At 35.6% G+C, this 25,193-nt stretch overlaps 1 protein-coding gene across 2 annotated transcripts in view; it reads left to right on the top strand.

The window, feature by feature from the left end:
- The window catches only part of IGF1R (insulin like growth factor 1 receptor), a 380,297-nt gene that overhangs the window by 339,104 nt on the left and 16,000 nt on the right, over nt 1-25,193 (top strand). For both annotated transcript variants that reach the window (XM_056807031.1, XM_056807043.1), the window contains 6 exons: nt 4,240-4,345; nt 5,060-5,130; nt 9,442-9,671; nt 10,013-10,123; nt 13,713-13,872; nt 17,834-17,963. In XM_056807031.1, the coding sequence (XP_056663009.1) occupies nt 4,240-4,345; nt 5,060-5,130; nt 9,442-9,671; nt 10,013-10,123; nt 13,713-13,872; nt 17,834-17,963 (808 nt within the window). The remainder of the gene's footprint in view (nt 1-4,239; nt 4,346-5,059; nt 5,131-9,441; nt 9,672-10,012; nt 10,124-13,712; nt 13,873-17,833; nt 17,964-25,193) is intronic.

The following is a 25,193-nucleotide window of genomic DNA, read 5'->3' as shown; positions in this document are numbered from 1 at the left end:
TCCAGTGGATTAAGGCAAAGAGAATCTAAATGACTTGCCAAGGGTCACACAGCTAATGTCTGAGAGAGAATTTGAACTTGGGTCTTCCTAAATCCAGGCACAATTTTTTTCCCCCAAGTATGATAGTAATCATAGATTTGTGAAATTTAGGATACAGAATAATGTTTTTAATAATGAAATTATATAAAAGACAGGTTACAAATGAAAGAAGTATCTTTAAATATTCTAGAAGATTCCTGATAATTAGATGATGAAAAATAATATGACCAGAAAGTGTGTAGAAAAAAAGTTAACCAATACCCAGCACAAGGCTAACCACATAGTAGGCACCAAGTAGGAACTCATTGGTTGACCTAGATAAATCATTATTCTAATTGATAAAAATTGGACTCTTCCATTACGTTTAGTTTGAATATATTGGTTATTTTGCTTTTTCTATTATTCTGTGTTGTATTTGTGGCTATTTTATTGGGAATCTGAGTGTTAAATATTATTTCTCATAGAGAGTCGCATTTGGACAGCGTACAATTATAGCTCTCCAGATGATTTGGATTTATTTTGTCAGTGCAATAGATAGAATGTGATATGAAGCTTTAAGAATCAAGAAAAGAACCCAACAAATCCTTGGTACTTTAGGTGGCACTCTTTAAGGGGTTTCAGATAATATTTATTATTTAAAAGAATTAATTTGCCTTTGAAAATCAGGATCCCACCAGACAAAAATAAAAATGAGGTATATTAGAATTATTAACCTGAAAGTAGCTTAAATTATTTATTAATTTATTTTGCTTTCATCTCCTGAAATTGAAGAAAAGAAAAAACCCTTTATACCTAAGTTGTCTAACATTCTAACATTAACCTGTCATCAGATCTAGCATCCAAAACCCTTTAGAGTCATCTTGTAAACTTCCCCAAATTGTTTCTCCCTGTGTCATTTTTTATCAACAAAGTAAAGGAATGCCAGAGCTTTCATGAGGAATGGGAAGATAATGAATGGTGATGAGATATGTTTTTGTCTGTGTATTTGGACAAAATATATATGTTCGAGGGTAGTACACTCATTTTGAACTAGTCTTATTCATTCCCATTAAGATGAAAGTGTTACATACAGTACCTTCATGGTGAAGCCATGTAACCTCAGCAGTGGCAGACAAGGATGGGAGAACCAGAAGTGACTTCCCTGGTACAAATGGATATATATACCCAAGGGAAAGTCTTACATATTTATTTTATTATTGGGAAAGTTTTTCCTTATGTCAAGTGATAATCTTTACTGTTCAAGTTTAGTGTCATTTCTTCCAATTTACTCTTCAGTGGAGATGATGGAGCCTTCCTGGCAACTTTTCTCTTTATAGAAATCCCTTTTATGAATACTGTTAAATTACTCTCCCGTCTTCTTTTCTCCAGACAGTCATCTCAGGTTTTTTAGCTTGTTCTCATAGCTGAATGTCTTAGGCCAATTTCCTAGACCTTTAATCATTTTTTTGTTTTCCATTCGGACATGTTCCATTTTCTTCATGTCCTGCTTGAAATGCAGAATCCCAAAAGAACACAGTGCAACCTGACCATCAATATAAGTGGTAGAAATGACAGGAATATCTTCTGAAAAATACCCAGGAACAATGCTATGCTAACTGATACCTATCAGTGACATGAAGATATATTCAGCAGTGTATAAATGGCAGCCTCTTCTGCCTTAAAACTGAACAATATATTAGTAATAATGGATTTTTATTTTGCCTTTGTAATCTGTCTTGAAGAAAAAAATTGAACCAACTATGAAGTACTTGGTTGATGTTATTATTCTGGAATGATTTAAATCCTACAAGCAATTATTGTCCCTGCTACAAGTCAAAATCTGAAGAAGAACAAATAAGACAGTGAACCCTGACGTCACTATTTATAAGCTTCAAGGGAGAGATGAACATTATAAAATGCTAAATAAGATTTATAGAGATAAAGGGCAGTTTTGACTGGGTAGAGAAGATCAGAGAAGGCTTCATGGAAGAGTAGGCACCATTCAAGATAGGTCTAGACTTAAAGCAAACAGAAAAAAAATGGGCAACATGTGGTTTGGGTGGATTCCAGGCATAACTGTGGATCAAAGTAACAGCAAAGAGAGACAGGTAACTCTTGGCTGTGTATGAGGCAGGGAGAGTAAGACAGAATGCTTGGAGCATGAGATATGAACTGAAGTAAAGCAGGACATAAAGTTGCCAAGGATTGCAACATGAAAGCTTTTGAGCAGAGCAGTGACAGTATGAGGAGTGTCTTCTGTGAAGGATGGTTAGGGCTGGGGTTTTAACCTGAGGTCCATAGAACCCCCAAGTCAGTAAACAGTAACCGTCTACTATGTGCCAGGCACTATGCCACGTGCTGGGGAAACAAAGAAATATGGAAGCTACTCTCTGTTCTCAAGGAGATTATAGTCTAATGGAGGAGACCACCTATAAACAACATTGTACACACAAACTATAAAAAAGATAAATGAGGAAAAAAGATAAATGACATAATTAACAAAGAGAAGGCACTAGAATTATTGGGAATTGGGAAAGGCTTACTGTAGGAGATGGGATATTAGGTAGGATTTAAAGTATGCTAAGGAAGTCAGGAGAGATAATGATAAGGAGGGAGAGCATTCCAGGCATGGGGGATTGCCAATAAAAATAAAGGTCCATGGATAGATGATAAAATTGGTAGGAAAAGCTATCACATCTTTATTTTAGTGCATTATCATTCATGCTTTTTAAAAATATTATTCTGATAAAAGGTCCATAGAGGTCACCAGACTGTCAAAGCCAAAAAAAGTTATTAAGATTCCCTAGATTAAAGGGAGGGAAAATATGGAGGCAGGAAAACCAGTTGGGAAATTTTTGCAGTAATTTAGGTTTGTTTAGGTTAGTGGCAGTAGGAATGGAAAGGAAGGAACAACATTGATTAGAGAGTGACTGAATGAATTACGGTACACAGATGTAATATGTAATATCTGCCATAACAAACAATTCATATGAAAAATTCTATAAAGCATGAAAAGGCATATAAATTGACACAATGGCGTAAGAAAAATCAGAAAAATTATATACATGATGACTACAAACAACCATGTAAATGGAAACAACAACAAAAACAAACCACAAAATTGAAAACGAATTAAAATGACCAAACCTGGCCCTATAGATTATAAAAGCTCGTTTAGCCTTCTTTCCAAAGTTGAGGAAATTTGGGAGTGGAACATTGTCTTTGTTGTCAGACTCACTTATCTGTTTGTTAGTTTTACTGAATTTTCTTTTTTTCTCATTTTGAAAAAATGTTTATTACAAAGACTAGCTCACTAAGGGAAGGGGCAGCAATTTTAGAAGAGGTGATAAAAAAACAAAATAACGTTAAAAATCTAAAATGTAAAAAAATGAGGAGACAGATATAAAAATGTTGTTGAATAATAAATACATGTTTTGATTTGAAGAAAAATTAATAAGATCTCAGAAATTACTGAATGTGAGAGATGAAGTAGATGGTTGAGTCAAATATAATACCATGACTTGAAAATATGAGTACCATTGAATAATGGTACTACTAGAAGAAATAGCAAAGTGAGAAAAAGGAAGTAGTTTTAAGAGAGAGAAGGAATTTGATTTTATAAATGTTGATTTAAATGGAAGGAATGTAGGAAATGAGCATTTATTGAGTACCTGCAACGTGCCAGGCATTATGCTTAACATTTTACAAAAACTAACACATTTGATCTGTACAACAACCCCAGGAGGTAGATGCTATTATTAGCCCCATTTTAAAGATGAAGAATCTGAGGCAGAGATTAAATTACTTACTCAGGGTCACACAGGTAATTTCTGGGACTGGATTAGATCTCAAGTATACTTGACTCCAGGTTGAATGCTATATCTGCAGTACTATATAGCTACTTAGGAATTAATAAAATGCAAATAAAATGCTTTCACCTCTTCAGATATACCACTATTTCAGAATGCCTTATTTTTTTAAATTTACTTAGGGAAAAAGATGGGTACAATTCTGATAAGAAACACTCACTTATAAGAAACATGGGGCTTTTTGTTTATAGTTTTTGCTACAAGACCTTAAATGTTAGTTTGCCTTCCAGAATATCTGATTAATAAATAGAGTGTTTTGGGGGAGTGCATTAAAGATTTCAAAATCCCATTAATTGGTTGAAATAAAAATGTTCCATGTTATTTAATGCACTTTATTTCCTTATGTCTGCAGGACAAGACTATGAAAACTTCCTTCACTTAATGATTGCTCTCCCTATCGCAGGATTATTTATAGTTGGTGGGTTGCTGATAATGTGGTATGTCTTCAATAAAAAAAGGTAAGGACCTCATGTTTCTCATGTTGTCATTGAATGTTTGAACAGTAAAGTTGGGAATCATGGAAGTTTCCAAAAGGTAAAGAGATATTGTAAAGCAATCTTATTGAGGACTTGAACTGTAGCCCTTCTAGGGGGGAAATAGTATAATTTAGAAAACATGATCTTCAATTTTTATACTTTTTAAAGGAAAATAAGATATCAACTTATTGAAATTTTTCATAATTGTTTTACCTTTGCTTTTAAACTTTTTGTACTTTAAACAAAGCCATTTTCATTATTGAATTAACTAACTTTTCTGAGGGCGGTATATGGCCCCCCTTTGTCAAATGGCCTCTTTTAGTTGAAGAAAAACAAACAAGCTTTTTGTTTTTTCTTGAACAGAATAGATTTGTGAATTTGAGTGTTTCCAGGCATAGTCTTATACATTTTTAGATTTACAAAGCCTACCCTACTATAATTGTTGTAAAATGGTCTTAAACTACTAAAGAAACTAATGGGATTTCATGCAAAATTTCATGGGATTTCAAACACTGAGTCAAATAGAGAAGTTATGAATTTATTATGGTTATTATAAGAATAAAACCTGTCCCTCTTTATCTGCACTGCAAATATAGTAGAACATACAGAGTAAGAGATGCTGAATGAGAGAAGGATAGGTGGAAATGTCATATGTGTGGCATTTTGAAAAATTATATATTTTAAATCTTTTGACAGAAACAGTGACAGATTAGGGAATGGAGTTCTATATGCATCTGTCAATCCAGAGTACTTCAGTGCTGCAGATGGTAAGTGTTTAAACACATTTACAAACATGTGTAATTTCTAGATTTGGGCTATCACTAATGAAAATGATATGCTTCATAGTATTGCAAAAATAATTATGAAAACTTACATTTATGTGGCATTTGTGGTTATAATGCACTGAGAGGTCACTAGGTGGCACAGTGTATAGAAACCAGATTTAGGAAGCCCTGAGTTCAAATCCCTACTAATGAATTGATAGTATTTTACCAAATTTAAAGTGATACATAAACGTTAGTTACTGCTGCTGTCATCATCATCATCATTATTATTATTTTACATACAGCTCTATTTAGATAGATTTCACAAGTATCATTGTCACATTCTTACTAAAGAAGAACTTAAGAATCATATAAGGATAGAGCTTTGCACAAAGTCCTATTAAATAATTAAGAACAGCATTGATTTTAATTCTGTCATTGCTAATTCTTTTTTAAAACCTAAAGTTAAGAAGAGTGGTCTTATTTAAATGATTCACTTGGTATTCTACAATTATAGGAATTTCAGGCATAGAACATCATTGCTATGTAAGAAAGAATATACCCCCCCAAAAAAATCAGTGGTCTAGAACCTCAATACTCCACCCAATAGAAATGCATCTGAATATAACCCATACAGAAATAATTTTAATTACATGAAATGTGATCCTGAAATCACAAAGATTCTTAAGCAATTCTAGATACTAAAAGAGATAATTTTGACATTAGACAAAAGTATTTTAATCTGGATTCAGATGGGTTTTATATGTTTAAACTAATTTTTGCCTACGTGAGGGCATTCTATGTAATTTTCATATTTATTATCTTTATTTCAACATTTTACTAGGATTCCTTTTCTTTGCTTCTCTCATTTCCCTCTTTCACCAGTACCACAAACTTTATCTTCTCTCTTCCTTCTACCATTTTCTTTTGGCCCTTACTAATTATAGTTTATTCAGTCAGTTTGTTTTTTCCCCCAGTTTTAATCAGGTCAGATTTCACCAAAAGCCCATTCTGATGCTTCTTCTTAGAATACAGGACATAGTGGACTCTCAAAGGCCAGAACAATGTAGTACTTTTTATGGATCCTACCAAGCAGAGAAAGTTTTATGTATGGGCCCAGAAATAAATTTTGTCCCTGTTATCTGTCCAATTAAATTATGGAATGCCCAGAACCACTTAATTGTTGGTGTCTGGGTGATAATTCTTGGTTTTTTTGGCTACAAATCACATAGAGTTGTAGGTAGTCTGCATCAATTGCATCAAATCTCAATGAAATCATGACTCCTTGAAGTATTTTATCATAGTAACCAAATCAAGAGCCTGAAAATTGGCCTTGACTAGTTGATATCACAGGAGATAAGACGTTTTCATGACTGTTGAAGGAAGAGTATGAAGAAAATATTGGCTTTCTTTCTTTTCTAAGAATTTAAATCAAGTGTAGGAGATGTGGGAGAAGACCCTTTTTTTAGCACCATGAAAAGTGATTGGTGATTATTAACACACTATACATGTGAAAGCATTTTTTTAAAAAGTGAAAGTACCATATAAATGTAAGAAATTCTCATTTATGTTAGCAAACAATGTAGAGTAAATATGAATTAGGGAAATAAAAGCTCATAGACTAAATGATAAAATGAGAAATAATTCACTATATCCTCTTTTGTGTAGAAAAGACCAGAACAAAAATATTCCAGACAGATGAGGATGTGTGTACAATTTCCTAATAAAACCAAATACAGAAGGTGCATGCTTATTTGCTGCTTTGGCAGTGAAATGTCAACTAAGATTTAGGAATGCATTAATGTAGTAAAATAGACTCTGATGATTTTGATTTTACACTGAGGGAAGAATGAATACTTTTGATAACTGGGGGGTCTCTCTTCTGACTCTTTTCAAAATGTCACTCAACCTACTTTAAAAACCTTTGTGTCATCTAGACCAGTTGGTTAGAACACTGTCACCTCATTTAAACTTAATTGCTCCAGTCTTTTGACAAGCACAGTATAGGTGGTTTCCTCAAAAGATGGCAAAGTGACATTTTGATTCAAAAGTAGTTTAAAAACCCACTTTCCCCCCAAAATGAGCTTGCCTATAACCATTTTCCAGAACACACTGAAAATATCCAACAGGAAAGAGCTGATAGCATTGTTCATGCAGCCCTCCAGGTGATTGGTTATGGCTTTTGGTTGAAGTATATACTTTTTAGCTTAGTATAGTAGTTTTCACATGAATAAATGCATAAAGGAAAGGATTTATTATTGACTTCAGAGGCCCATCCTTCCAAAAAAGAAGTTTAACTGTTTTAAACTCCATGTTTTACTGCACACTGCACAGTTAATTCTGATTAAAAAGCAAACTACTTTCCTGAGATAAATGGTTATGGACCCCGATTTTTATAGCCCCTAAGGGAATCTTGTAAGCAGTCTTATCTATTGGGAAGTCTTGTGTAGTTCTCATTTTAAGTGAGCCTACCTCCTTATTTTTTAGTGGGTGAATTATCTAAACATATGGAGTACAAACTTGCTTTTGTATAATTTCTAAAGATTTATATGCTAAGGGTATTACATTCTTAAGAAGAAAGTTAGAAACTAGTGTGTAGCCTAAACTTGTAAGTATTCCTATAGGTGATTATTCAGTGATGTTTTTTCTGGCCAATATTGAAGTCTTGTAGACTTCAATTAAATGTAATACTTGGGGTCTGATTATCTTAAGAAGACCCTATTAGCAATAGCTGTAGTAAATACTAACATGAGAGAATTCATTTTCTCCCCCCCACAAGTTGGTTATCTTGAAATACGTGGAATTCTGAATGAGTGAAACCACATTAAATGCAGTTACAAGCTCATCCTGAGTCTTGTTGTCCTTACCACCTCCTTCCCACCCAAGATATTGCATAATAACAGTGCCTTTGGGTACTAGTTTCAGCCAGTTCTTTGTTGACACTATTATTAGCATTTATTTTACCTTAGACTTTCTACATCCAGATCTTGAATAGATTGATCCAACCCCTGGTGTCTTCAAGTTAAAATGATCTGGGATTTTATGTGTAGTGTCTTATATGTGGTAAGCACTCAATAAATATTTGTTAGAATAAAAATAAACCTGAAATTGCTGTCCTGCCCATTTTAAAGTTGTCCTCAATCCTCTTCTTTTCTGGTTTGGCTATTCTCCACATGGATGAAGACTGGCAGAATACAAACTTAGTGAAATTCTTCTTATCCCTTCTCTTTTGTGACTCTTTTTTCTAACTTTAGTTTATTTTGGTGTTGGACATTGAACTAAAGAGCTACTAGTTCCCAGAACATTTCTTCAGTCTGTTGTTTTGAGGGACTTCAATGACCTCCCTTTTGGTTTTCTATCTATTCTTATGAAGATAGTATAAATTATTTGTGAAATCTAGAACATTTGAGTTAACACCAAGATCCAGTATTATTGCAATCTCTTCCATTAAAGTTCTTCTCTGGTGATTCACTGTGGCATAATGACCCTGTGATCTAAAAGCTTTATCCAGCAGAACACATAACTTGTTTATTTTTGGAGGAAGGCAGCCTTTTAAAAAATTTGAGCTCCAAATTCTCTTCTTCCCTCTAGCCCTACCTTCACCCATTAAGAAGGCAAGCAATATGATAATCATTTTCTCCAGAATGGTTAGACGAGTTCATAAGTCCTCCACCAGTGCTTTAGTGCACCTATTTTTCCACATCCCCACCAGCATTTATCATTTTCCTTTTCTGTCATGCTAGTCTAAGGTGGTACTTCAAGAGTTTGTTTGTTTTTTATTTACATTACTCTAATTATTAATGATTTAGAATATTTTTTCATTCAACTATCCATAACTTTGATTTATTCTTCTTAAAACTGCCTATATACAGAATTTGATGTGACCAACAAGCCTGGAAAATCCCAGGCATGGTGATAAAATTCACCAACTAAATACCAGCTTCAGTTCATAGAGGTCCATTACTAGAAATTTGAACACTAAATAATGGATTATTGTTGTTTTCAGCCACAGGATTTCTTGTTTACTAATATATTAAGCAATTAGAATCTGCATTAGAAGAGGAAAAAAGATACTACTGAAATCCCAAATACATAAAATATTGAGATTTACTATGTTTTTACTGATTATTTTCATGAAAGGCTCTTAGAACACTAAAATGAACTAATCTCATTATTCTCCAATATTGTTCCTCTGTAAATTTTAGTTCTTGATATCCTGCGTCAATTGACCAGTGGTTTATCTATTCCATGTTCCCTATGTTGAAAGTGTTTTGTTTATTTTTGTTTTTTCCTTTTCTATTTCTTCTTTTTCAGTATATGTTCCAGATGAATGGGAGGTACCTCGAGAGAAGATCACCATGAGCCGAGAACTTGGGCAGGGTTCATTTGGGATGGTATATGAGGGAACTGCTAAAGGAGTGGTGAAAGATGAGCCTGAAACCAGGGTTGCCATCAAAACAGTCAATGAGGCAGCAAGCATGCGAGAGAGAATTGAATTTCTCAATGAAGCTTCAGTAATGAAAGAATTCAATTGTCATCATGTGGTAAGAGGAAAGTCTTTATAGATGCTATTATAGAGAGCAGGAGGGGAGGGGACAGAGAGCAGGAATTAAAGAATCTGTGGAAATTCTGACTTCTTATGTTTATAAAGTTAGAAATTGGTATTTAAGCTACCTGTTTGGGGAGATAGTGTCCAGAAACCACTGATAATCATCACTTTTTTATCTGTCTATGCATGGTACTGGACTCGATGTGATTGAGAGGATGCTAGAGAAACACTTGTTTCTCTTGAGCTCAAACTGTGAGACAGTATTAGTAGTAGAGAGGAAGACGGGAACAAAATCTCACGAATTTAGTGTCTGAGTTACCTGGTTTTCCCTTTCAGGTGCGGTTGCTTGGGGTAGTGTCCCAGGGACAGCCAACGTTGGTCATCATGGAATTGATGACAAGAGGGGATCTCAAAAGTTACCTCCGATCTCTGAGGCCAGAGACAGAGGTCAGTTTTTATTTTTATTCATTTAAAAACTACATCAGTGTCAATTATTACTGTTATTACTTCCACAACTACCACTAGTCCTAGCTTTCCTATCATTACTACAACTACTAGAAATATTAGCACCACTATTGCTACTCCTACATTTTTATTCTTTTGCCTGGGAGTTAGGAGAACTAGCTCTGCCTGCCACTCTTAGCTGTTGGAGCCTTAATCACCTTCTCTTTGGGTCTCCGTTCTTTCACCTGCAAAATGATGGGCTAGACAAGGTAATTGAAGGTCCATTTTAGCTGTTAAAGAGATTATGATTCTATGGAGCTGTCCTACTTTTAGAATCTATCTTTAGGGATAGATAGGAAATTTAAACCATTAGCTTTTTCCCCCCCAAGGTTTATACTTATTTGTTACAGAGGTGGTTACAGCTTAATTAAATCTAAACAGCTTCCTAGCCAGAGAACTTAATATGTTGCAAGGTTCTTTCTATAAAATCAAAAGTTGTATATAATTTCTTGTCATTGCATCTGGAAAGTTATTAGGGGGTATTTAAAAATGAATTCACCTCCTTTTTCTCTTTGAAAACCATTGATCTACGATTCCAAATCAGCTTTTAAAGACTACTTTTACCATGTGTGATTTTTAGTTGAATGATGGTTTGTTTGAAAATTAAACTTGTAGGATAAACTCCAGCTTATGTTAAGAGGGAAAACTTCATTAACAGTGAAAAGTTATAAGTACATCTATTTTTTTCTAAACAAATTTAAGAGGATCCACAATGAACTTTCTAGGTTTCTACTTTCGCCACTTTTCTAACTATCCTCTCCTCTTTTCCCCTTTAGCTACCAACTCTTTTTTCAGACATGGAGAATTGAGAGATCTAGGTTGACTTATATCTTCTTCTAAGTAGGTTTATAATCTTTAAAAAGTCATCCCTACATGGGGATGTTTTCTAATCTGTAAAATGAAGATTTTTTTTAAACCCTTACCTTCCGTCTTGGAGTCAATACTGTGTATTGGTTCCAAGGCAGAAGAGTGGAAATGGCTGGGCAATGGGGGTTAAGTGACTTGCCCAGGTTCACACAGCTGGGAAGTGTCTGAGGCCAGATTTGAACCCAGGACCTCCCATCTCTGGGCCTAAATCTTAATCCACTGAGCCACCCAGTTGTCCCCTGTAAAATGAAGATAATAAACAAGATGATTTTCATGGTGACCTCATAGTTCTATGATTCTGGAGTAATTCATTTTGTTTTAATGTCACCTAATGAACCACTTTGGGTAGCTAGGTGGTACAGTGAATAGAGTGTTGGACCTGGAGTCAGTTCCAATATGATCCCAGACACTAGCTGTGTGATCCTGGACAAGTCACTTAACCCTGTTTACCTCACTTTCCTCGTCTGTAAAATGAGCTAGAAAAAGGAAGTAGCAAACCACTCTAGTATCTGCTAAGAAAACCCCAAATAGGATCATGAAGAGTCAGATGTGATTGAAACCACGGAACCACCATAGTGAGATACTTAAAGTGAGAGACCTGCTTCATCCATACTCCCTAGTATAGCCACAGACATAATGATCCCTACTCACCAGGATACATGTTGGAAGAGATGCCATGCATCATGGTAAACTGAAGCAATGCACCAGCATCCTAATTGATTAAAATTAAGATCTATAGTCTTTCTGTATTGATATGAATTATAATTTTTACAGTAAACAAGTATACTGTATTTAAGACGGTGGTTTTCAGAGTGTAGTCTGGGGAGATCACTCAAACTCCATGAGCTTAAAATTATTTTTATAATAATACTAAGACATTTCCATTTCTAATCCAGGAAATGTCTGTAGGTAAACTTTCATAAACAAAAGCTCTTTGAAGGTAGGGAAAAAAAATGTCCCTCAATATTTTTAAGAGTATAAAGAGATCCTGAGACCACAGAGTTTGATAAATGCTGTTTTAAGATAACCAGAAATTGCAGGGAAATATTGGATCCAAAAAAGAAAATATAATGAAAGATTATTTATAAAATTATTGATCCTTAGTTTCATGAAGCAGCATTTTCTGATTAAAGTAATGGTGAATAATTTGAAACAGTAGAGAAGGCCAGGCTTGACTTTGAGGAATTCGATTGTGGGTTCAGAGTCAGTTCAACATAATTAAATAGTTTGAAGAATTGGCCTACTTATACTAAATTCAGTCTGGGCATCTTACAGGATATGAAATTTACTTTTTTCTCAATGTATATAGGGAAAAGAAGTTGATCGGTGAACTACAAAAATGTGCTTCTAAAAAAATTTCCCTCAAAGTTATGAAAAGATTTGCATTCTTCTTATTTAAGTGATAGATCACACGTTAAAGTACAATTTTTGTTACTCTGACTTTTATTATTTTAAGTAGGCGCCAGGAAGTCACAGCGTCAGAACGCTCAAATAATGTAAAAGAAGTGATTTCTGAACCACAAAGCAATATAGAAGTATAATGAGAAGGAAAGGATATATATATATATAATCATCAGAGAATTTTCATAGTTTTCACACAATTTATAAAGTGAATGCTTTTGAACAGAGGCAGAAAAAAATGCAATCTTAACTCCCAGAACATCTCCAGTTACCTTCCAATATCCTATGGACATCTTAAACTCACCATGTCCAAAACTAAACTTGTCTTTTCCCCAAAAGTCTCTCCCCACTTCTGAAATCCTGTCTAACTCTCAGGAGTACCACCATACTTCCAAACACTCAGATTCCTTTCTACCTGTCATCTTCCTGTGTTCTTCTTGCATGTTATTCCATCTCCAGACTCTGATCATCCTCACTGGCTATACTCCATGTCTGCAATACTCTTCTCTGCCTCCTGGTTTCCCTGGGTTCTTTTAAGTCCCAACTGAAATCCCATCTTCTATAAGAAGTCTCATCTCCACTTTATCCTGAATAAATCTGTTTACCTGCTAACTATCCCGTTAGACTGTGAACTGCTTGGGGATAGGAACTGCCTTGTGCCTTTTCTCATTATCTGTAGGGCTTAGCATATAGTAAATGCTCAATAAATGCTAAATGACTGAGTGGTTGTTTATGTTAAGAGGGAATTTAAATGTAAAAGGATTAAAAGGCACATAAGGAACTTTGTGCAGAAATCGAGACTGGAAGATTTATATATTTGAACATTTGTCCTGTTTTTCAAAAGCATGCACATTCCAATGAGTTTTAAAATGATCTCTTATTTATATGTTGTCCTTGGTAAACCATTGAGTTCAAAGGAATATAAATTTCTAGGTGCTTGAGTAAAATAGAATTCTTAATACCAAAAATTGCTTGTTTCACTTTAAACATTTGATGTACTTCCCAAAATAGAAATCCCTGGTCTAAAGGAGGGCTAATTGGCATTTCTCGTTGTAGCTAAGCTTGATGTGGCTGGGGAGTGAGCACATGATTTTACCACTAAGCAGATGCTATGGTCTACATAATAACATGTTACTTTCAAGCTAGTGCTGATTCCTTAGCAGACTGACTTGTGGTGATATGATTGAGAAAAGGCATTACAGATTTTGAAAGGGACAAATTCCCAGTTTTTCTCACATTTGAATCCTTTATTGCTATCCATCAGAATAATCCATGCCAGATGCTTCCAACCTTAAAGAAGATGATTCAGATGGCTGGAGAGATTGCTGATGGCATGGCATATCTCAATGCCAACAAGTTTGTCCACAGGGATCTGGCTGCAAGGAATTGCATGGTTGCCGAAGATTTCACAGTCAAAATCGGAGGTGTGTTCTTCTTTACCTTTTCAACTTTGTGGCTGAGTCAAGAAAATATTTGTTTATATTTGTGATATCTTTTTGTGTTAATATAGCTTTAGTTGGTTTTTGGAAGTACTTTTGTTTTTTGTTTTTTAAAGGGTAAGTGTTGCTCTTGGAAACAGCATATTTGTCTCCATATTCAGGGTTTGCATGATGATCATTTCCAGGCATGTCTATTTTAAAGAGCAGCTCAGCAATATGCCGTATAGGTCTGTGTATTTTGAATATGTGATCGGCAATCACCTTGCTAAAGTTTAGTTAAGTTACGTTTATCTGCAGTTGTTCTCATTTCCCTCTTCTAAGGTATTATATGTTTTTTTTTTTAAATTTTAAACATTATTTTATTTGGTCATTTCCAAACATTATTCACTGGAAACAAAGATCATTTTCGGTATTATATGTTTTGGCACTAGATGTGATACTTAAATTATCTTTCCAGATGCCCTTCCATTCTGTCTTGTATAGTTCTTGTTTGTGATAGCATTCCTATGCTGTTAAACATAAAATTCCCTAAGTCAAAGACTCCCCCAACTTTTTGGAGGTGTTGGGTATGTGAATGCCTAATAATAACATTTATGATTGAAATAGGGAAAGATGTGGCACTGTGAGGAGACTAAGGAGGCAGGGGTGAGACCTATTTGATGAGCAACAGCAACAACAAAAACAAAAGCAGAGGTCCTTAGTGAATTTTAGGTTACTGGCTAGTGTTGTTTCTAGTGATCAGTGTTTCCATCTTAAATGTACTTATTTTTAGTATGCACCAAGAAAAACATACACCAAATAAAACGACTGGTGTTGCTGTGGAAACAGCCTCGCTTCTTCACTTTCATCTGATGGTTCTGATAAGCACAAAGGAAAAGTCACAAGAAAAATGTCATAGTCCAAGAAAACTATTTCCGAAGTTAACTTTTTCCTGTATTTGCTCTGTAGTTTTTATGAAACGTGTTCCCCTCTCTCCACCACTTCCAATGCCATTTAACTTGAATTTTTGAATGTGCATTATAAGTTTCCCCCCTCTGGAGAATTATGAATAGCTCCTGAAGAATTATTTCCAAAACAAAACAAGTGTTTCTGCATTTGCTTTTACAGATAAAATACATGGTACAGAGTAAATGAATTGGTTAAACTAAATTCTGATTATCATAAAAAACTCATTCAACACCTGCCAGCCTGTGAGTCTAGGCTAGATGTCATACACAGCATAGCTACTGTCACAGACCTTGTTTAGAAAGAAAGAGTGTGCCTGACCCATGTAGACCAAAACTAGCCAGCAGTGGCTGAGAGCTCTTCCTCCAGAGAGGAGGGAAATGGGAGTCCCAACAAAAAAGTGGATGAGTAAGGAAAAGGCCCTTGGAGGGTGGTGGTTCTCCAGAGTTCACAGTGGATCCAAAAGTCTTGCTGTCCTCTTGGTATACTCTACTCTTGTTTGTTTGTTTTAAACCTATACACGCGCACCCAAAATGAAAACATTTTATTACTTTTTTTATTTTTTATTTTTATATATATAAAAACATCTATATAAGGTATATATAATAAATTTATACTTATTTTATTTATTGTTAATATAGGCATCATGTTAGATTTTTTTTTTAAGCCCTTACCTTCTATATTAGAGTCAATACTGTGTATTGGCTCCAGTAGAAGAGTGGTAAGGGCTAGGCAATGGGGGTCAAGTGACTTGCCCAGGGTCACACAGCTGGGAAGTGTCTGAGTCCAGATTTGAACCTAGGAGCCCGGGTCTCTGGTCCTGACTCTCAATCCACTGAACCACCCAGCTGCCCCCATCATGTTAGACTCTTGACTATTTTTTCTTAGCAGCCTTTTAAATTTTTTGATTCATCCACATTTATTAAGCACCTACTAGGTTCCAGACATTGTGCTGAGTGCTGATGAAGTTCATCCTCACCTGGGGATGTGGAATAATTCCACAGAAACTTATAGATATCCAATGTAGGTTTCACAGCCCATCTTTACATATTACCTGCTTTTTAGCCTCCTAGTTCCTTACAGGTATTTTGTGCCAGTTTTATAACAAAATCATCTAGGTGGCTGTTTGCTGTTTTCAGCTAGATTGTACACTGGATAGAGTGCTGGACTTGAAGTCAGGAAGACCAGAGTTCAAAGCTTCACTCAGATACAACTATCAGTGTGATCTTGGGCATCCTTCATTTGCCCTCCATTTCTTCTGATGTAAAATGAGGAAAATATTAATCATTATAAGGTGTTTAGCATAATGCCTGGTACAGATTAAGTGTTATATAAATGATAGTTCAAAATTATTATTTCTACTACTTTCATTATTATCATTATTATTACTTCTTTGCAACTTTTTGCAGATATTTTCTTGGAATTTCCTTGTCTTTCTCAAATTTATTTAAAAGTGTTATTGAGCAAGAACTTTTCCTCAGTGGAAAGATAGAGCAATCTTTCTTCCTTCTTTTCCTCTCTCTCTTATTCACTCCCACCATCTCCCATTCTCTATATTGTGTTGATACTGGGTTAACTCTAAGGCCAGAATCTTGAACTCACAAATGTATTCCCAGAACCACATTTGATGTATTGAGACGGACATGTACTCATTTTTTTTGTAAGAGGAAGTTTATTAGCCTTTAATGCAGTGCAGGAAAATTATGTTGATTAAAGTCTAAGATGCTCTGATTCTTTTGCCCTTACATTCTTCCAAAAGTGAGCTTAACCTGTTGAGGAAAAAGCAAATAGATGCTCAGGAAAGATTTAAAAGAAAAGAAAAAAATGCCACAAGAAAGGAAGAGTTGAGGTATAGTAATATTTTAGATAAAATAATCTGGAAAGGAATTAATTTAGGCTTAAGGGAGAACCAGATGTCATATTTACATACCATCTGCATGAGATCAATCCATTGAAAATTGTTATTGAATAATGGTCTTAAGTAGCTTGTAAATGACAGCTTTGTTAGGAATCTCACCATGATCCAGGTGTAATACTTCATGCTTATGGAAGGGCTGAGAGGAGGGGATCAGTAGGTTTCTTGACCTCAAGTTCACAGCTATGGTGGGCTATACTAATCCAGGATTGGCAACAAGCCCAGCGTCATTGTGGTGAGAACCTGAAAATAGGGGAGCCACCAGCTTGTCTATAGAAGGAGCAAACCAGCCCTGGTCAAGGGCTCCCTTACAGAGTAGTGGTGGGATCATGATCAGGTATAGCCCCTGTGCTTCCAGTCTGGGCAAGATAGGAAGATGCAGTGTCTCTGTCTCTGTCTCTGTCTCTCTCTGTCTCTGTCTGTCTCTCTATCACTCTCTGTCTCTCTATCACTCTCTCTGTCTTTCTGTCTCTGTCTGTCTGTCTGTCTGTCTGTCTCTGTCTGTCTCTCTCACCATACCACATAATTTGATTTAATTGAAGTCCTTAATCTCAATGTCATTTCTCTACCAGCTACTATAATCATCTTTTCTTCTTTTCAGTGGAGTGGCAATAACATGAAGGGAAATAATGACCAGAAATTTTTCTTTGGGTCAATTTTGAAAGAAATTGTCTTATGGGGCAAGCTGGATGGCTCAGTAGATAAAACTGAGCCTAGAATCAAGAAGACTTGAGTTCAAATTTGGGCTTAGAACAATTTCTAGCTGTGACCCAGGGCAAGTCACTTAACTGTGTTTTCCTGAGTTTCTTCATCTGTAAAATGAGTTGGAAAAGAAAATGGCAAATCACTCTAGTATCCTTGCCAGGAAGACCCAAAAAGGAGTCATGAAGAATCAGACAAGACAGAATAACAACATCCATATATGACTATCACTAGCATGCATTCATATCACTTCTATACTATTTAATGCTGTTAACAAAGTAGTGAATAACATGAACAGTTTTATGTTTATTATGTGTCCTCATTTTTCCTCAAAAGAATTCTTTGAATAATTTAAGTCCATTATTCCTTCTTTCAATTTTATAGATTTTGGTATGACAAGAGATATCTATGAGACAGATTACTACCGAAAAGGAGGTAAAGGATTATTACCTGTTCGATGGATGTCTCCAGAGTCACTTAAGGATGGAGTCTTCACAACCCATTCTGATGTTTGGTAATGAAATTTCATTTAACAAACAAAAACTCATGTTGTCTCCATAAGTCATACCAAGTTAAGCCTGAGTGTTTACTTCTTTCTCCTATTGCTTTTATATCATCCCATTGCCAATTCTTCTTGTATTATTGAGCTAGTTTCCTTAATCCAACACCCTCTATGGAATTCCTACATTATCAGTATGCCAACTAAAAAAAAGAAATTAATCTTTGGAATTTTAAAGCCTGAAGTTTATAGGGACGGCGGATGATGAGATTGTCATTCTGACAATTCTCATTTAGAAGGGGGCTAGGTCATTCTCCCAAGAACTGATATATTTCAGAATGAAACACACACAAGACAGACAGACAGACGCAAACACACACAGACATACATTAATATATTCATATTCCTCTTCCTTTTGTCCTTTAAACTTCTCCTCTGAATGACCCTCTCATTCTACACGCACTTGTAGGCTATAAGCACCTGCTATGTGTCAGACACTGCGCTAAGTGCTAGGAATAAAAAAGAAGCAAAAGGCAATTCCCTACCTTCAAGAAGCTCACAGTCTTAATGGGGCAACATGCAAACAAATCTATACAAACAATCTAAATACAGCATGAATAGGAAATAATTAACCAAGGGGAGCCACTGGAATAAGAAGAATTTGGAAAGGCTTGGTGTAAAAGATAAAATTTTAGTTGACTGTGGAATTGGGGAAGGAAAGCATTCCAGGTAGGGGAGACAGCTAAAGAAAGTGCCTGGAGGGTCTTGTACATGGAACAGTAAGGAGGCCAATGTCACCTCATTGAGAAGTATGTGGGGAAGAGTAAGATTTAAGAAGACTAGAAAGATAGGAAGGAGCTAAGTTAAGAAAGGCTTCAAATGTAAAACAGAGGATCCTTGAGGCAATAAGGAGCCACTGGAGCTTTTTTAATTAGTGGGGTGATAGGGTCTGACTTGTGCTTTAGGAAATTTACTTGAGGGGCTGAATGGAGATTGAACTGGAGTAGACTTGAGACAGACCAACCCAGCAGCAGGCTATTGCAATATTCCAGGTGTGAGGGGATTAGGTCCTGCCCTAGAGTGCTGACAACAGAAGACAAAAGGAGGTATTTTCTAGAGATGTTGCAAAAGTAAAATCAATAGGTCTTAGCCTCAAATTGGATATGGAAGGTAAAAGACAGTGAAGAGTTGAGGATGATTCCTATAAGTAAAGATTGGGATCTTGAGGGACTTGGGGACTGTGCTGCCCTAGACAGAAATTTAGAAGGTTCAAAGAAGGAAGAACATTTGGGGAGAAAGGCAATAAGTTCCATTGGGGCAGGTTGAGTTTAAGATGTCTGCTGAACATCTAGTTTGGGAGTGAGCAATAAGACATTGGAGGTCAGCAGAGAAGTCGAGGCAAGATGGGTAGATTTGAGAATCGTCAGCATAGAAGTGATAATTAAATCCATGAAAGCTGAGGGGATCCCTAAATGAAGTAGTATCAAGGGAGAAGGAGGAGGATCCCAGGACAGGACACTGTACTGTAGCTACAGTTAAAGAGCATAATCTAGAAAAGGATCCAGCAAATGAAACAAGAAAAGGAATGGTCAAATATTAGGAGGAGAAGCAGCAGAGTATAAGTTCCTAAAAACTCAGAAGATAGTATAAAGAGGAGAGTGATCAATATTGCCAAAAGCTGCAGAGAAGTCGAGGAGAATAAGGATTGGGAAAAAAAATGATTATATTTGGCAAATAGGTTATAGACATTTTTAGAGAGAGAAGCTTTGGTAGGAATGATAAAATTATATCAGATTGTAAGAAGAGAGTGAAAAGACACTGGAGGTGCCTATTGTAGGTGGACTTTTCACAGAATCTAATGACAAAGGCTAGAAGAGATATAGGGTGATAGTGGAGATGGAAAATTCAAGTGATGGTTTGTTTTTTTTTCCAGACTGGTGGAAGATGTGGGCATGTTTGTAGGCATTAGGGATGGAAACATACAGGGAGTGATTGAAAATAAGTGACAGAATGGGGATGCCAGAGGGGACAACCATAGAAAAAATAGCTAGGATTGGAATTGCTAAACGGGATTAGAGTTGATAAGAAGTAAACCCTGTTCATCATATGGATAGTTCATCACCAAGAAACAGGTAAAAGAGGAAAAAAGTAACAGAAGGCATCTGGGTAATATAAAATGGGGGAGAAGGGGTTAGAAGGAGCTCCTGGTAAATGGTCCCATTTTTTTCCTATAAAATATGAAGCAAGTCTTTGCTGAAAGAGTTGGGAAAGGGCAGCCATTGGAGATTTGAGAAGGAAGGAATAGTTTTGGAAGAGCTATTTTAGCAAGTGGGATAGAGTAGGCAGGTAAAGCAGGATTGCCTAGTGACAATGAGGTCCCTGTGAGGTTATGTAATATGAATTTGTAGACCCAGTCAGAATGTTCCTATGATTTTTCACCACCTTTGTTCAGCAGCCTTGTATGTGGGAGCAAAATCAACAAATAGTGGGAGTGATCCAAGGCGGAGCATCATAGGTGATAGATAAGGGGTCTAGGCATTCAAGCAAGAATAACAGTATAGAGTCGAATTGGTTCACCAGGGATTCAAAATGGGGAAAAGAGGAGAGAGTAACAAGTGGAGGGAGATGGCTTAAGAGAGAATTGATCAAGGAATTAGACGTCACAGTGCTGGGGAAAAAGTTGTGTGTTTTTTGTTTTTTTTTTTAAAGAAGACAAAGGGAGGGGTAAAAAACTAATAGATTTGGGTCAGATCAAGGGATTTTGGAATTCTTGAAGGTAGAAGTGGGTCATCTTTGGGTGATGGCTAGATCAAGAGTAGGACCATGTTTCTGTGTGACTGAAGTAGCTCATGGGAGGTGAGTAGGTTGAAGAAACTGAAAAGTTTGGGTGATGAAAGAGTCATGATTGTTGAAGTTCTGAGGGCAGAAATTAGGAAGCAGAGAAAAATTGGAAGCCGTGTATTGAACTCATTGCAGAAGGATGGAGAGTGACTTAGAGGTTGGCAAACAATAGCTACCAGGATTTTAATTGGGTGGTAAAGATGAATAGCATGAACCTCAAAGGAGGAGAAGTTTCCGAGTGATGGGAGAAGATGGGAGAAAACCTGGAAGTGGCATTGGGGACCAAGGAGTATTCCAACTCCCCTGCCTTAACCAATAAAGCAGAGAACAAGTGGAAGCATGGCTAGTACTGGAAAGGGGTATATCTCAACTTCTCCATGTATTTATGAAATTCTTTCATTTGCACTTGAGCATTTGATTCCATCTTCCCTTCCTTTCATAAAACCCTCTCATTTTTATGTTCATAGCAGGTTCATTCATATAGTATTTTGTTATTTATGAATTACTTTGACATGTAGTGTATTTCATTTGAACTCCACAAGACTCTGAGGTATCTGAGGCAGGTTATTATCTATCCCCATTCTACAAAAAAGAAATTTGATCACAAAGATCACACATGTTGGTTAAGTGATACAGTTGGGTCCCTGACCCAGGGTCTTTTGACCCTTGTTTAGTGCCTTTACCACTATGAATCTTGAATTGCTTTTTCTTTTTTAATATATAAAGTTTATGTTTCTCTATTATGTTTCCCGTTAGTTCCCCATCTGTTGGTTTTTTTTTTCCTTCAGTAGGCATACTTGGTGGCTGACTCATGGGTAGAATGGGACACAAAATATCTTCCTTCTTAATAAAAGTCTCCTAGCTCTGGACAAGTTCAGAGAATTCAAGCTGTGCCCTCTTCTTTATCCTACTTTCTCAGCAAGTTTGTAGATAGGTAGTCAGTTTCTAAAACATAATTGAAGGTCTTGGCAACTAGTCGGACATTCTGGCATGCCAGCTTCCCAAAGTATCACATGGTTTCTTGGCTTTCTTAGCAAGAGATCTTATTGCTTATGTGTTACGGAAATTGCAGTTGTTTACTTCCAACTGTCTGGATGACAACACAGAAGAACTATTTAAATAGTAACCTACATCAGTTTTTTAACCTCATGAACCTCCAGGGGCTCAGGCTTGTTTTTTTAGAGTCAGGTGCCTATTAGAAATAGCATTTTATTATGACACAGCAAAACATTGTTACTTCATTGTGAGGTCAGCTAGTGGAACTGTAGTAAAATAAGGATATCCAAGAAGGAGCCTGTCCACTTACCAAATCAGGGCCATTTTTAGACATTAGAGGTGAGGGCAAAAAGCAAGTTGTTTTTTATTCCCAGTACTATGTAGTTACTTTTGTTAAAAGCAGCCGTGAAGGGACAGATATTTACTCTCAATATCCCATTTTACTCTTTGGCCATATAGAATCAATAAGGAAAAAAATAATAGGAACAAAATACCAAGTATTCATTTTATTCAATATTAAAGCTTTAAAGTTTTTTTCTATGAATAACATGGAAATGGGCATAAAGTGATAACTCTTGTATAACCCAGTGGAATTGCTTTTCTGCTCCAAGAGGTGGGAGAGAAGAGAGGAGGGAAAGAAAAAGAAAAAAATAAAGTGTCTTTTTTGGTAGATTTTGAGAATTATTTAGGTAGGAATCTAAATATATCTCATATGTGTTGCTACTCTGATTGTGAAGTAAAGTTGCCTTCTCTTATAGGCTTCTGACCTGTTAAAAGTACTGAATCATTTTAACATAACTGCAACTAAAAAGAATCCCATGTCATCTAATACAAGAGATCATAAAATCAAAGAAGACTATACTTAAAGTGCTTTGCAAGCCTATAAATTGCTTCTCTGTAGAAATCACCTACTGTTATTGATGAGTCTTAGCATTAAAAGAATTGAGTCCAATTATGCACCCAGTATAAAATTTTATTCTGTAATATTTCTTATAAAGTCAGCTAAGGGGCACAGTAGATAAGGCACTAGACCTCTAGTCAGGAAGACTCGTCTTTCTAAATTCAAATCTGGCCTCAGACACATAACTAACTAGGTGACCCTGAGCAAGTCACTCAATCCTATTTGTCTCAGTTCTTCATTTGTAAAATGAGCTGGAGAAGGAAATGGTAAACCAAAGATTTGAAGAGAATATTCAATATATCAATTCAATAAATATTTATTGAATATCTATATAAATAGCCTGAAAATACAAGTTCATTCATTAATCCCATATCTTTGCCAAAAAGACACCAGATTTGGGAAAGGTGTCATAAAAAGCCAGATACAACTGAAATTACAAAATGAAAACAAAGCATTCCTTAATCTTAATCTTTGGTTGAATACTTCCATGGGTAATTCATTAATTTATATCAGCATATTTCACTGTTGTATAATTCTAGTTGTCTCAAAGTTCATTCTTAATGTTGAAATAAAACTTATTTCTTATAGTTTTTAGCTCCTGTTCTATACACTAGAACACAGATGTTAAAACTGCCTTCTCAGAGAAAGAACTTGATTAAAATATAATTGGGAAATGTTTAACAAAATAAATTAAAAAACAATATAATATAGGTAATATTAATTTGTGGTTTTCCAAGTCATTGTGGCCCTGACAGGGATCCTTTCTGCTTGAGTTTGACGTCATTGCTTAGAACAACACAGAACAAGACTACTTCCTTATAATTTTTTTCTTCAAACTAAAATCCCAATTTCCTTTAGTTCTTCATATAACTTGGGTTCTAAACTCCCCTTCATTATGACCAACCTCTTGAATGCTAAACAACCTTCCAGTATGTCAGTCAAAATAGCATACTGAGATTTGAAGAGAATATTCAATATATCAATTCAATAAATATTTATTGAATATCTATATAAATAGCCTGAAAATACAAGTTCTTTCATTAAGATTGTTCTCCTACATGTTCTTTTAATGCAGCTATAGATTATTTAATATTAGTTTAAATAGCTGGTGTTTCATGCTGCTGGCTTCTGCTCATTTTTAAACCACTGTCCAAAAAGTTTTTCACATTTCTATGAGTAAGAATGATGCATCAGTGCACTCATTTAAAGTTTGCCACATTTTCTAGTAGTCAGTTTACTTCCTTTGTATAATATGAAATGCCCATTGGTTTGTATATTTCTGTATATCACTGTATAAGCCATGGATCATCCTCCCTTCCTTTTTCAAATGGAAGACCAAAATTACATTTGATCGTGGGACAATTCTTATCCTACACAATCCTTACACCTACACAGTATGGACACTAAAAATGCTAAGCGGGTTTTATGTTTGTATGTGTGGGAGGAAAGAGATAGTGGGGAGCATTTGGCAAGAGGTGGGAGTGGAGAAAAATCCAAATGCCATATTAAAACGTTCTCCACGGAGAAGGAAACATTTAATCTTCAAGAGTGAAATCAATTCAGATTCTCTATTAAGTTGACATATGTTCAAAATTTGTGTAGTACCCTGCCAAATATTAAACTCTTCTAAAAAATACTTAATCTGAAAATCTAACACACTATTTACCTGCTAATCGCTGCCTCATCTTGGTCAACATCTCGTTGAACCTAGATGGTCTCTAAGTTATAACTTGGAAGTCTCCCACCTCTAGCACTTTCTGGTGCTTTGGCTAGTTATTGAAGCAAAAATTATTCTTTTTCATCTGCACGCTATTGATATCAGGTAAGTACACAGTTATTTCTTAAGGCATTATTATATGAAGATTGAAGGCAAGATAGTTATACCCTGCTAGGCCCTTTGAGCAAGGAAGAATAACTGAACCTATAGCTAAATAGGTATTACAGTGCTTTTTTTTGGAAAATTGTATTCTTATGGCCTACTATGTTAATAAATAAAAAAGAAATGGAGAGATTAAAGTAGAGAAAATGTTATATAAAGAACCACTTTCAAGAAAAATTCTGGAGTCTCTTTCCTGTGACCAAGATGAGAGACAGTAAAAATAGAAGACATATCATTCATAGTACTGTTTGACAATTCAAGCTTTAGAGGCATGCCATTTATGCGGACTTACATATTTAACAATGTAGAGATTCCCATTCCAAAACTGATGGGAGAAATATCTGCTTGTTCTTTTTAAAGCAGTTGTTTTGGAGTCTGAGTGCATAAGCTTTTCTAGAACTCTTATGTAACATAAATACTATTTCACAGTCAATAGAAGTTATAAAGGACCATGAGGTGGGTGGGGTGGGTAAATCCCCCCTTGCCTACTAAGATTCTATTTAAGTCATACCAACATGTGCTTTGAGTATCCATTTATACCAAAGCTAATTGCAAATACAAGTTTTTTAAGCGGCATCTAACATTTTACAGTTCAGAGAGTCACAAATTTTTATACATGTTCTGTAGA

The sequence above is a fragment of the Monodelphis domestica genome, chromosome 1, assembly GCF_027887165.1.
Source record: "Monodelphis domestica isolate mMonDom1 chromosome 1, mMonDom1.pri, whole genome shotgun sequence".
NCBI classification, from domain to species: domain Eukaryota; kingdom Metazoa; phylum Chordata; class Mammalia; order Didelphimorphia; family Didelphidae; genus Monodelphis; species Monodelphis domestica.
This window is presented reverse-complemented; position numbering and strand designations above follow the sequence as displayed.